Source organism: Oreochromis aureus, linkage group 10 (genome assembly GCF_013358895.1).
Source record: "Oreochromis aureus strain Israel breed Guangdong linkage group 10, ZZ_aureus, whole genome shotgun sequence".
NCBI lineage: Eukaryota > Metazoa > Chordata > Actinopteri > Cichliformes > Cichlidae > Oreochromis > Oreochromis aureus.
In genome coordinates, this window is record NC_052951.1 from 2,650,107 (window position 1) to 2,664,714 (window position 14,608).

Sequence of the window (14,608 nt, forward strand, 5' to 3'; positions counted from 1 at the left end):
CATTCATCAAAAGTCACATATTAGTCATCCAAATGTGAGCAGCATGCGGTCGAAAATAGTGACCCAAGATGACGCTGAGATGCAGCGTGTGCAGAGGTCAACCTTTAAACGGATGACTCCGTATCGACCAAATGGCGAGGCACGGATGCGTGGAGGATGTGGGGGGGGGCAATGGTTGGTGTACCAGCGGTCTCTTCCTCCCAGTCTGACAAATGAGTACATGCCAGCTGGGTGGTCCCCACGAGAGATCCAGGCTGTCTGTGGGCACAGCAGACAGGGCGGGATGATTGGCTCAGGTTTCGACTCAACTCCCTCTTCACAGAGCATCCTCCGAGGTCTCCAGCCTCAGCGTGCGGGTTGTTCAAGGCAACATATGGCTGAGAGCTGTGGCTGTTTGCATGGTGACAAATTGATGTTGTGCCTCCTTTTCCCATTCCTGTTCCTCTGACATGGCACGGTGACATGCATTTAAAGTTCAGGCTGTCAGCTTTATTTAGGTGTATTTTCACATCCAGCATCCCACGTGTGTGACATTAATATTATGACCATTAAAGTATGAGAAGATGCTGGATTTAGAGCGTGAAGCTAAAAGCTTCTGAAAAGTGCTGCAGCATTGCACGTACGACTTAAAGCTTCTTGTTTTGACATCAGGGAGTTAGATTGCAGAGCAGAATCCAGATTCTACACTCAGACAGACGCTGTATCCATCAGAATACTATAGAGACCAAAACATGAGGGAGGCCATGTCCAAAAAGGGCTGAACTCCTCAGTCATTCATCCGAAGTGGCTGTAAAAGCTTACTTTCACATCATAATCTGTGTGCCATTTTTGCATCCAAAGCGCTAAGAGCGCCGAGCCAAAAACTTAATGTACTGCTGTGCCGATGGAGCTGATGGAGCCGACTCTTCACATTATGCATATTCCACCATCCTGCCCAGAATTCCCCCTGCAACCCTCTCCCAACCTGAGGGAGGTTTCTAAAAATGGCAGAAAGCTTAGCGTCTGTGACAGGAGACATCACGCAGGAGGATAGCGACTTTGATGAGACCTGTGCTTTTAGAGGCCTCTTTTGTTAGCAGGCAGATAAATCATCCCTCTAGCAGCCAGCTTAGACTGTATACAACCAGATAAGGTTGCCAAGGAAACCCTCCTGGAGAACCAATTTTTGGTGTTTTTTTCTGCTGTACCAGCCTCCTTTATCTGTACAAACAATTAATACCTTAGCCAGGCAGAAGGGGGGGGAGCTGGGGAAGTGGGAGGCAGGCACAAATCCCCAGGTGCTCAGTGCACCACCACTCTCTCCCCTCAGCTATGTGAATGAGGACATGAGGTAAAAAAAAAAATGCTACAAATGGATATTGGGCTGGAGGAGACTGAGAGATGATGTATGACTCATTGTACATTAATTCAATGAGAGAACAGCGCTTAGTCCATAAATCTAATCTCTGCACGTGCACTAGCACACATCACTAATGTCCTTTTAATGAATGTTTTGAATGCGCAGCCATAAAAGTGCCATTACATCCAGTCACATCCATTTGTAAAGGTGGCTGAGATTGCACTGGTATCAGTGCAGCTGCACACACCCCGATGTGCACAACTGCTGGGGAGCTATTAGGTTCCACAGGAGACTTGGACTCGCCACAGATCAATGCTCTGTGGCCCTATCTGTTACTGACATCCAATTACAGCAATGGACGTCCACTTAGCAGTGCTACTAAGTGCTTTAGTCTGGTTATTGACTACCTGTCCACAGCCTGCACGCGGTGTAGCCTTTGGCTAATAATCATCTATTGATGCATCCACATGTCAAGATCACCAGCATGTTAAGTGTATAAAGAGGATGAGGACAGTGATTGCAATAGAAAGACGTGTGTGCCTCAGCTGTAAACCAGGCGTTTCACATCATTCAGCATACTTAATTAGGAAGCAAATTTTGCACAAGTTTGATTAGTGCAGGCTTGCAATAAACGTAATTACCCACCACATTAACTAAGGGAGGAAATTGGCTGTAATTGAAAAAGCTAAGCAAATGTGAAAACAAATGACAAAGATGCCAGAGACCGAACGGCGCAACCAGGGAGCGACGATGAGTCGATCTAAGTGGCGCACAGAATAGGTGGGCAGCCAGGTCTCAAACCTCTGCATGTTTATTCTGAGCTCGAACGGCGTGGAGTGGAAATGGCAGGCGTAACCGCCGCCTGCCTGCTTCACTGACTAATGGCGGTCATTAAGCGGTTAGAAAGTCACCTCATCTGGTGTAAGGGGTGGAACTCAGCGACTGCCTGAAATTAATCACAATCAGAAAGCTGGACAGGAGACCGGGTCCCCAGTGAGCGCGCTGCTGGACGGGAGAAACGTTTTAGTGCTCAGAGAAACAACAAAAAACGACAACAGCCAAGCATTTCTTGTTTCATGGACTTTTATTATTCAAAAATAAAGCACAAATGATACACACAAAAAAGAAAAGCGGTTTCCACGCACGTGCAAACCTTAAAAGTAGATCTTCATATAGTATTAGTAGGCTGATTTCAAAGCTACTATTAGTACGGTTAGTAATATTAGTTATTAATGTTGTGAGCACAGAGAGGGACAGTAGCAGGAGCGCCTCTCTGTGAGCTCTGTACACTTTGCCAGCAGGTGAAGGGTCTAAATAGAATCCTATAGGGGCCCACCAACAAACTCCCCTCAGCAATACATCTGCCAGTTCTCGCTCTCGCACACAAACCTGCACACAGAAGAGTGTTTAAGTAGATCTGACAGATGTAATTTCTTTGTCTAGACAGGCCCGCATCTCACTTTTCTTGGTGTTACATCAAATCTGCAGTCCAGGGGCCAAGACTTTTCTACAGCTGTCACCTCCTCTTAGATACACACACGAAAACCTGACGCACACGCGCTCTGTACTAACCCCCTCCTAGATATAGATGTGTCAAGCACAGCAGAGCATCACAAACATCCATATAGACAGTGTCGTCTTTACATCTTTCATTTTGTTGCGATTAGATAGGGTTACTTTGACAAAATATTTATACATACAGCCGGAGCCATTTAGCTGTTTTTTTCTCTTTTCTTAAAAAGAGAAAAAAAAAAACTGCTTACTGAGGTTTAAAATGAAGTTTAAAAAAAAAGAACAAAATCATGTTTTTGGAATAAAAAAATAGAAGGTTTAAGACAGTCGTAAAGGTTTTGCAAGCTGTGGGGGAATCTATGAGGTAAGTGGGTGTGGGACAACAGAAAGTACAAAACAGGCTGTGTACAGATTATTGTTCTTTGATATCGTGGCACTGGCGGCCATGCAGGGCGATGTTACTGCACACGGCGCAGTGTACCAGTGGCAGACGTGCTACAACACAACTGAACTGGGAAAACAAGGCACGATAGAAGTCATCATAACTGAGCTGTGAGGAAGTGAACGAAGGAGGAGTGTGTAAGGCTAAAACAAGGAGCACAATAAGGCGTCAGAGTGAAAAGAAACACTTTTCCCCGCTAAATTACTACTTTTTATCTTGGAAAATAGAAAACAGAAGATGAGATTTTTGGTCTTCCAAATGGTGGAAGAATGGAAATTAAATAACAGACGTCATTATGGCAACTTAAACCGACCGACCGCACCAACGTTCACAGGATCTGAGAGCAAAATAAACTTGGATTGGTTATAATGTAGACAGAATATTCACCATTTGTTTCTCTGTGTGGGAACTTTCTTCATCCTGCTTTACATCATTAAAAAAACATCTTAATTAAGCCACAAAAGGTTTCACATTAACCACACAGAGAAGGTTCATTAAGATATAGGATCCTTGTAATGCACCTCAGATACAGAGGATTGCATACGTGGCACCTCTGAGGGGGGTGAGCTACTACCGATGATAAATTAAAACTTGGTGTTTAATCCGTTCGGTACGCCTACACGTCCTTCGGGTGGTTAAAGGCCTGCGGACAGTCAAACAAAATCAGTGCCGAGTGCTCAGTGAACCTTGTTGTCCAGCTGCCTCCATTATTTCTCTGCACCTCTTCAAAGTTTTCTGGAGAAGAGTTGGGGGATGGACACTGGTTCTTTTTAAGCTCACTCAAGAAGCAACAATACACCCAATCACAAGATCTGCTCGCCTGAACCTCCCCCTCGCTGCCAGCCAATCCTGTCCACCCTCAAATCCCCAGCCAACCCCACAGTGGACAATTCAAACAACAGAAGAAGCGTTGGAAAGAAAACGGCTGACCCACATAAGCAGTCGGTGCACTCGGTGCAGGGATTAAACCAGATCTGTGACTTTCCTCCTAACGAGCGTCTCTGAAGAGGTTTTACACTGAAGTTTTATCATCAGGACCAAGTGAAGACCGGCTCAAACAGTTATTTAGTATTTTAAAGAAAGTAAATGAACGAGAAACTTCTCATACTGCCTTACAGACACACGCACGCACACAGCTGTAATTTTATACATGCATGCATACAGCTGTGCAGCAGGCCATTCAGGGGCCTGGATCTGTTTTAAACATACAGTACAACTCTACAGCAACGGCCATGTATGTTTAAAAAAAAGACAAGAAACAGAAACAAAACAAAAAAACATGCATATATACAACAGACATTTATTTACTTTGCCGGCCTGCTTTATACCCACATTAACTGGACACTAATTTTGTCTCCTGGACATTAATTCATGAAAGTTTTTTTTTTGTATGTTTTTGCATTTGATAAAAACTTCATTTACTCTGTTGTGTACAACTCAAATTCTCTTCTCAGCACCACAGCAGAGCCGGGTCTCCATAAGCAGAGAATATTCCCGTATGTAAATAATGAAGAGCTAAAAATCAGGCGAGTGCATCCATCCCAGCTCCATTCTTCATCAGCTTTTGTCCCACTTCCTTCTGTTCAGTCCCCTCTTTGCACAGTCCTTTCCCGTGAAGACGATGTGCTAGACGATTGAACCGTCCCTTGTCTGGGCAGGAACCATGACAGGGATGCCCCCCATGCGGCTCAGGTTGTAGCCGGCCATCTTGGCGGCGGAGGGCGGCGGCATCGGAGCCTGGCTCGGAGGCCTGTCGTACTCCTCTGATGAGGGAATCTTGTCGTACTGAGGCTTCAGGGCATACTCGTGCAGGTTGGAAGGCGACATGGAGCCCAGTGAGGAGCGCTGGCTGGCCACAGTGAAGCTTCGAGCAGTTGAAGCGCGACTCTTGGGAGGGGGCACATCCTCTCTGAGGGGGGAAAACAGACAGCAGCACGTTTAGACAACAAACATGGAAACTCGTCATCGTGGACTTGGTGTCAAATACACTGAGAATGATTTTGTGATGCCCTGCAAATCAAGAGAAAGTCCACAAGTAGGAACAGCGAGGAACATAATGAATCGACTATGAGTCATTTCAAAAATGAAACATGACTTGACTCGATAACAAGGGGCAAATAATTGAAGTCAATTGGTCAGGCATTGTCTCGGAGCCTGGAGAGACTGAGCCGAGCATCCAAATACAGCTATGCCCTCGACTCCCTCTGCCACCACATTAACAGCTAATAAGCAGCAATAATCCAGTTAAATGCTCAATCAAACTGAGCCTGAGGGGCCGGCACTTGTTTAGTCCGTAGTTTCATGCTGTGGTGTTTCAGCAAATGTGCGTCTGTGTGTGCGAGACAGGACTATTGGTCTAATCCTTTGTGTCCTACAGCGTGAGCGGTGTCACATTGTGGTGTAAGACAGATTCAGTCCACAGCAGAGCGATGGTGCAGAGCCCACAGGCCGGACGAAGAGTCGGACGTCGAGGGGAGTTAGGTGGCTGTGGAGGGGGGGCTGAGGGGGAGGGCGGCCGGCAGCAACACGAAACAGGATGCACAGAACAAACAAAGCTTTCAAACTGATTACCACAGCTGTTTATTTGAGGAGGGGTGAAAAAAGAAAAACGCTGAGAGATAAAAACCATTTCCACAGTTGTTTTGTGTGTGTGTGTGTGTGTGTGTGTGTGTGTGTGTGTGTGTGTGTGCGCGCGCGCACGCGCCTGAGAAGATGACTACCAATCATGCTACACGCTGAGCCGACACCAATAATCACATGTTACCTATGGCATTTTTGGCGCCCACTGTAATCCAACATTACGTAACCCTGACACGCTCCACCTCTCACACCAAACAGTAACACAAAATATTAATCCATCAGATTGGAGCTCTGTGCATCTGAGGGACAAATCTCACCTTATCTCATTGCAGATTTCCTTCTCGTACTTTTTCCTGTTACGAGCACGGCAGAAGCAGAACAGGATAATGGCGATGATGAGGAGGATCAAGAGGACAGCAATTATGGATCCCGCGACGATGCCGGCAGTATTTGGGACTGGACGACACAAAGAAGGGAGAAGGTTGAAGGTGCTGGGCGTAGCAGAGTACTCATGAGTCATAACAAGCATGTCATCTTTCTTCCACTTCCTTTTAAGCTAATCAGGCACATAAAGCACATGAAACACACGTAATGTACTGAACTGAACAAAATATCGTGGTTGGCATCCATGTGATGGGAACTGTGTTTGCTGACAGCACGTCTGGATTTCCAGTGAAATATAAACAAAACCATAGCGTGGTGTTTGACGATTAGAAGAACGAGTACTTCTAATTTTCTCTCTCTCACACACTCACACACACACACACACACACACACTCACACACACACACACACACACAGTGGCTCAGTGACATTTAACAATAGCTGCGATGGAGAAATCTGATGATCTCATAAACGAAGGCTCCACATTCCTGCATGGCAGCAACACGCCGCTCTAACATTCTGTCTTTTAAAAGCAGAATTCATCAGACTTTACGCTTGACTGATGGTTGACCTGCTGACCTGGCAATCCATTTCCTGTTATAATAACCTGGGAGGCTTTTCATGCACTCACCTTTACTTTGTATGTTGAGGAAAACTTTTCATATACTAATGACAAACGCTACAGCAACAGCAGTAATGAAGTTTTCCTACAAACACTTTTTACACTAACATTTAAAAAGAACAAACCAATAAAAACAAGAAAACAAACAAACAAAGCCCGACTTAAATGCAGCCTATAAAAGGGACAGAGTCAGTAGAATAAGTAATAGTTGTACTTTAAGCATCAGTGGAAATAAAATCAGCAACTTTTACTGAATATCAACAAAGCAAATAAGCACCGAAATGACGATGCAAAGTGTTTATATATAGGAATGATATCACTGACATCCTCCCCCATGTTTAAAGGTTTATAGACTATCCTATAACTTCAGAGGAGGAAGAATGACATCAAATTATGTTATAAATACATTTTAATGACCTGTTTTCTCTTAAACAAATAGCACGTCGTCATTTTCACCATCTAAAAGATTCCAACAAGGTCTGTGTTGATTTTTCCTCCTTTTTCCTTTTTAACAGTTACTGATGACCACTGCGGTTTATACTGTTAAGGTCAGGGGTGGGAACTCTGTGTCCTGCAGGTTTTAGATCTCACCCTGAGTCAGCACACCTGAATCAAATGTTTTCATTGGCAGGCCTCTGGAGAACTTCAAGACATGCTGAGGAGGTTGTATAGCCGTTTAAATCAGCTGTGTTGGATCAAGGACACGTCTAAAACCTGCAGGACACCAGCCCTCGAGGCCTGGAGTTCCCCACCCCTGATGTAGGTATAAACTCTGTCCTAAAAGCGAGGGCAGCTCATTGTTTGCACGGGGTTATAACCTTTTAAACTTCTACTCCGACTATTCCAAACCTGATCGTTAAACACCAGAATACAGAAAGGTCTAAATGTGAAATGGACTGAATAGACACTAATTAAGATGGTTGGGTACTTACTAGGTGTCACGCTGAGGTCGAGCACACACTGCTCTGCGCCAACGCGATTGGTAGTGGTGCAGCGATACGTGCCAGATGCACTGGCAGATGCATTCTTCACGCTGACTGTGCCTGACACAGGATCTAAACAAAAAAAACACAAACAAACAAACAAAACACAAACACAGTGAAAAGATGACAGAGTTAAACACAAACAGTTATGTGCAGGACCTTTAAACAGTTTTCGACCTTGTAAAAAGCTGCATTACCCAGCACTGAGGAGGCGGGCAGCACTTTGCTGCCAGTAGTCTTCTCCCAGCTGTATGTCATGGGTTTGCTTCCCGCATCAGATGTGCACCTCAGCACAACGTCTTTGCCTTCATGTGAGGAGCCCTCAATGTAGCATCTGGGCTTGGACGGCTTCTCTGTGGAGAGTAAAGAGGCAGAGGGAAGCCATTTAGAGGGGCGACACATCCAGGTGGTCACACTGGCACAGAATAACACACCTGCCTACAACCCAGTGATTTTCCAATCTTACAGTGTGCGTCTGTGTATTGTGTAGCTCTAAAGTTGAGTTTCCTTCCTTACTCAAAGCAGCGCTCATCTGACAAATTAGAGCAGTAATCAGAGTAATTGATACAGCTGTTGTTATTAACAGCTGTCACTCAGGATAATGGAGTAGAAGAAGGGCGCTGCGTCAGTGGACACGCAAGCACACGTGTGCTCTCGTTCAGTCGGGGTGTTGGTAAGAGATGAGACGGATTCAAAAACAAGCCCAGACACACGGTGAGTGAGGGCAGGGAGAGAAAGGGAGAGTGACGGGTAATATTTGGACAGAGGAAATCTAAGGCCACAGACTGTGCTCTGTGTTCACTGTCAGAAAGCTGACTTCATGGTGCTGTAACAACAAAACCCTGGAGTGGGGCTCTACAGATCTGAACCAGGTGTCAGGCGGGGAGGGAGGAGCTTAGCAGGCATAACCATAAGGATTAACAGTACACTGACAGCACTGAGTGCACCTTCCAATCTAATAAACACACAGGGCGAGGTTAGAGGGGGTAAAACAGAAAGCAGGAGAGCACAAATGAAGCAGGTGCTAATGGACAGATGGTAGAGTGATGGAGGCCAAGGCGGCGTGGCTCCCAAGTCTCTGGCCTGCACTTTGCTGCAGTTGTGTTTCACCTAGACACACATTGGCTCACCACACACACACACACACACACACACACACACACACACACACACACACACACACACACACACACACACACACACACACACACACACACACACACACACACACACACACACACACAAAATGTCAGTGAGTTATGACATTTTTAAAAGCGTCTTTTAAAGGTGAAAGTCAAGTCGACACATCTGAGCGTTGAAACGCACAGCTCCTCTTTTTTTAGGGCTTCTGTCCTTTGAGTGGATTTATTCTTCTGAATGATGAGGTCAGAAGGAGACCGGCTGGAAGAGCGCAGAGACAACGCGATACAGACAACCCTACAGTGTTAAATGAAGAGATTCATTACGTGCACAAGGCTTTTTGTCATGCGTGGAAAAGAAAAAAATAGATCTTGGTATGCATTACAGACAGGAGATGCACCGCTTCACAAATAACTGATGTCTAACTGTGGAACCGTAAAGTGAAATATAAGTGACTCGCGGGCCAGGCAGACTGAATTAATGAGATTGGCTGTTGAGCTTTGAGCTGGATGTGATGAGGATTGTCTGAACACGGGCAGGGCCGAGTGATTGGCTGCTGAGAGCGTAGGCGGGGCCTAGTCAGAAACAGTTGTTAGAGATGCTGACGTGCAGCACTGAACTGCAGGTGGGTACTCTCCTCCTGTTAACTTCAATGTCCTGCTGCAACCAGAGGAGAATACACAACAAGGCATGCTACCCTGTGCACAGCACCTGGACACCATGTACACTGCAGGTGTCAGCATGTGTGTGTGCGTATGGCAGCGATCGTGATAAACCACGGCAAAAACCCGGTAAATATACTGAGGTTTATTTATGTTCATGCACACAGACACACACATGTGCACGCCTGCCCTGCTCTTGGGGATCATCCACCTCGTGACAACATCAACCTCAAGGTAAAATGCAGAGCAGGCAAGATGTCCTCACCTGTCCTTTTAACATCCCCTACCCCTGGGGTCAACAACTAGCAGCCTGTCAGCTTCTGTAGCCTCGAGCCATCTCTCAAACACACACAAACACTCACAGCTAAAGCTATCCGGATTTCAGCCTCACTACATGTTTATTCATTAGCCGATGCCCTTATCCACAGCAGCTCAGAATGAACAAATACAGTCAAATGATCTAAATAAGGAGGATAACTAGAACACCTCGACAGCAGTGAGAGGGGTGTACGTTTCGTTAATACTTTAACAGGAGGCAGTGACTGTAACAGATCTGTAGAAACAGGTGGATAAAACACAGCAGGCTCATGCATCATATTATGCTGCTAAACAATAAGATCAACCACTGCCTGTGCTGCATGCGGCCTATGTTTCATACGGGAATGATAACTAGGCTGTTTTTTTTAAAGCACTAAGCAAAATTTCAAACAAATGAGAATTTAGTATGAGAATGTAGAAGCATAGCTGGCAGGAGAAGCTATCGCAGTACATGCAGAGTCAAATGTATTAGCGCTGGCTCAAGCAGTGACTAATTTCTTCAGTTTGCCTCCCTGAAGGCCTTGTCGATGCCTCTCGAGTCAGATGCTGCCACGTTTTTTGGCCAAATTATCAGCAGCATTCATCCTTTATTAGAGCACTGCTTTGTGCTGCTGCATCACAAGTTTGCTTCTCACCAACTCGTATTTTTCTGGTTGAGCTAGTTGGTGCGGTGCGGTCACTCTTCTTCACGATATCGCGTCAGCAGGACAGGCAGCCATTTCTGGAGCTCGTCCTATCTTTAGAACAGAAACTGTGCTGATAACAGAGCTTCCACAGCAGCTAAATACACAGCTTATCCCACAACACACACACACACACACACACACACACACTATAGTGTTACACGTGTAGGCTGTTTTTTCCCCACATGCAAATAGCGGGCTGGTTTCGGGAGGCGATTCACTTTCAACATCATTTAGCTGCCTGACTGACCAGTGAGGCCACTGTGCGTGAGTGTGTTTGCCTCGGGACTGAATCGTCTGACTTATACAACTATGATGTGTCACCCATCTCACTCTGCGCAATAAAAACAACAGCTGAGCGCATTCACTTCCTTTCAGCCTGTTCGCCTTTTCAGTCTGATTTGTAACAGTGGAAATGATCTTTCATTAGCAATGCCATGGCGATCTCAGCTGTTAATTAAGGTTAAGTGGAAAAGCATAACTTTTCCTGAGTGACATTATAAGAAGATAGCTAATGAAATATTAATAAAACCAAAGTGAATTAAGTTTTTTTGTGAAATTTGTGCTCAAATGTACAGAGCAGGTATTAAAATGGGTAAAATACAAAAAAATATTTAAAAATGTCTGTATAATCCTTTTAGACACCATCGCGGCGAGCGTAGGGGCAGTGCTCTGCAGCCACAGGGAAGGTTATGCTCTCTTAGGAGGGATTACATCAAAACAGCCAAAGTGGACAAAGGGCGTATGATCTGGTGTGTTTCCACAGCAGAGGCAGAATTTACCCTGTGAGGGAAAAAAGTGCTAGGACACTGCTAGCCTGATGCTAATGTGACCGTCCTACATACCCAAAACAACCAGCTGCATTTTCTTGTTGCGGACACCAGGGGCCTTCTTCACTTTGCACTGGTAGGTGCCGGTGTCCGTTGGCTTCACCGTTAGAATGTTGACTGAGGCGTCGCCATTCTTTGGATCGGGCGAATTGAAGTGGACCCGACCTTTGACGGGTGTGTCGTAGTTCTCATAGGCTCTGTCGCCCGAATACAAAATGATCTGTTTTGGAAATAAAGCAAAGGAAAGATTAACATTTAAACCTAAAAAAACCCATAAAAATAGTGCTAGAAAAAGAAAGTGAACAAAGCCCCTGAGACGAAAGTTGTTTACTTCCTGCAAGCATTGGCTTTGTTTACTGAACCAGCTGAAATGCACAGAAGCAATAAAGGACAGTCTCTTATCTCTGCGCTGCCCTTCAGCCTGCCAGCCTCTGCTGCTTTGCCCTTTCTGTGCGTAAGAAGAATGAAGGTGGAACAAACAAAGCCAGCACTGTGGAGCTAAATCAACACCTGCTGTGTCAACAAAGCTCCCAATTCTATCCAACCACTTCACCACACACATGCACACAACTGTCTGGGTCTTGAAAGCAGCAAGGAAATGCCTCGAAATAAAGGCCAGGTGGAGCTAATGAGAAGCTTTGTAGCTAGAAGTGGGCAGATAGTGGAGGGGGAAACAGAAACACACGGAAAAAGAACAGAGGGGACAAGAAACACAAACAACAATGAAAAGAATTTTCATTCTCTTTCACAGACGCTGGCATATTCTACACATTTCCATGGAGACAGTCATCAGCAGGCTTTTCTGTGCCATGATCAACAGCAGACACTCGCACAGCAATACCCCAGAGTGGAGACGAGCAGAGAGAAAACTTAACATGGCAGGAGGAGAGGAGGAATAATGAACCTATCAGAGGAAGCAGAGCACTCAAAGGAAGCACAAGGTGCAAAACAAAGAGAACGAGTCAGCGAGCTTCTAATGTGCCTACGCCGAGTCGACCTGCTGCTCAATTCCCGACTGGACGCCTGGTTTCTCGAGACAGGCGAACTCACAGTGCCCGCTGTGTTCATCTTGTACGTATTAGCCATGTAAACAGGTAATTCTGGTAAAATTCCTCTTGGCTCTCAGGGGAGGAAAACCTATCCGTCTGACTTCACTGGGGATCACAACATCAGCAGCAATAACAGAGATGAGCGAGATGAGACCACGGTGAAGAGGAAATTAAATTGCCCCGAGCTCAGCCAGACAAGAGCTCTCACTTGGGCTCAACTACTTCACAGATGGGAGTGCTTATGCACATGCACACCTCCAGCTAAAATAAATAAAGAAATAAACTGCACAATAACCTTGAGAATTAAAAAAAAAAAGATCATGAAACCTTAAAGGGCAAATGACTAGACGAGCTGGAGAAGGACAGAAGTGCTGCATCTCACAACAGGTAGGCTGTGTAACGATGCAATCGCCAGCTGGCCTACCATACAACGTGGATGGATCGTGCTGCAGAGGTAAGAAGAGCTCTACTGGCCAGCCCCAGTTTCATGGAGCACACGTTGAGATGAGATCATTGTCATGTGACGCTGTTGCTCGGGGAGTGAAAGAGGAAAAGCTGCAGCTCATTTGAGAGGCAAAGCACACAGCAGCAATACCTGTATTATCTAAACAACCTGCATAGCTCAAGGGGAGCCCCCTTCTGTCTCTGCACTCCCACTGAGGCTGGTAACTCGAAGTGCTGCTGCCGCCACCTTTCAGGGGACGAGCTCAAACCGATTCACGAGGTTAGCGCTCAATCTCTACCTGAAAATGTAATCAACGTCCAACAAACACATTTTTACACACAAATCCTTCAATATGCAGAAATTCCTGTTTCAATAACTTCAACAAACAAAAGGCTCTGCTGTTACACTCAAAGGCAAGGAAGCAGTTTGTGGGATAGAGCTGTGTTTTCTTTCTCCTGCTGACATCAGGTTTCATAATTGTTTTCTGTTGCTGTTGTTTTCACATTGGTGGTGAATGCTCAGTCAGGGCACGCCCTCCCTCCAGCAGCTCTGTAGCCAGGCAATGAGAGCCAAATGCAAATGACTGATACTGTAGGCATGTCTGGCATCTCACACTGAGGCCTAACAAAGCAGGATGCATTAGCTATGCTCCACCACCCTGAAAAAGACCCTGACGATATGCAGGATATGTCAAATAAAAGGCGCTGCCACTACACACATTGATGCTGAGAAAAGCTCAAAACATAAAGCACAGAACAAAAAGCTTCGAATGAGGTCACTGGCATATGCCAGACATGCCATACAACCCCTTATGTATGCCATGTATGGCCTTATGTCCTGCTCTTACAGACTAGTTCTCTATTTAAAAATATTATCTGCTTTTCCCTTTGTCCGGTCTGGATTTGCACAGCTCAGGTGAGCAAAGGTTCTGAGCATCTGGGAGCCTCTGGCTAAAAACTTTCATTGTTCCGACTGGCCCGGCAGCTTTGTTCTTAGCAGGTTGGCCTAATTCTATTGAACACTGCCACATATATTAAAATAGCAATTTGGAGTCAACACGCCACTAATTACAAAGAATTTACTGTGCGCACGACTTCATGTTGGTTAACGGCTACACAAATCTGAGTGTGTGTATATAGCGAGAAAAATCTGATAGGTCAAGGAGAACAAATATGTTCAGAGAGAGATGTCCGACTTGTCTAAATCCCTCCAAAGGTTTGGTAACATTAACACATGTGCACACTGGAGCCAGCAAAATGGCCCGTAATAAAGACAAACTGTGGAATCAAAGGCTTTTCGGGGATATTTGATATATTTCTGCAGCTGTATTCAGACACAAGGAAGAGGCCGTCCCAGGGAACCACAATCACACAGTTCATACAAAAACGAGACATGAGCTTTCATCATGACAATCACAGATATACCAGGAACAAAAGACAAAGTTTTTAAGCGAACGTGTATTTCCTCCCACACTCCAGCTAATGAGTCACAGCAAAAACAGACTGAAAGGCAATCTGTGCAAATGAAAAGGCAAAACTCTGTGCAGTCAGTTCTACCTGACTGAGAGGAGGGCTGGTTGGGACTGCAGACAGAAACAACAGTGGGTGGAGGACAGAGAT

The 14,608-nt window shown here is 45.5% G+C and overlaps 1 protein-coding gene across 1 annotated transcript in view; it reads right to left on the bottom strand.

Annotated features, from left to right (window-relative positions):
- Positions 1-2,404: 2,404 nt before the first annotated feature.
- Positions 2,405-14,608, bottom strand: part of cxadr (CXADR Ig-like cell adhesion molecule) — a 38,559-nt gene continuing 26,355 nt past the window's right edge. Inside the window, exons 3-7 of the mRNA XM_031740211.2 lie at positions 11,511-11,715; positions 8,060-8,215; positions 7,812-7,934; positions 6,191-6,329; positions 2,405-5,202 (exon numbers count right to left, since the gene is read on the bottom strand). Of these exons, the coding sequence (XP_031596071.1) occupies positions 4,920-5,202; positions 6,191-6,329; positions 7,812-7,934; positions 8,060-8,215; positions 11,511-11,715 (906 nt within the window). The 3' untranslated portion in view covers positions 2,405-4,919. The remainder of the gene's footprint in view (positions 5,203-6,190; positions 6,330-7,811; positions 7,935-8,059; positions 8,216-11,510; positions 11,716-14,608) is intronic.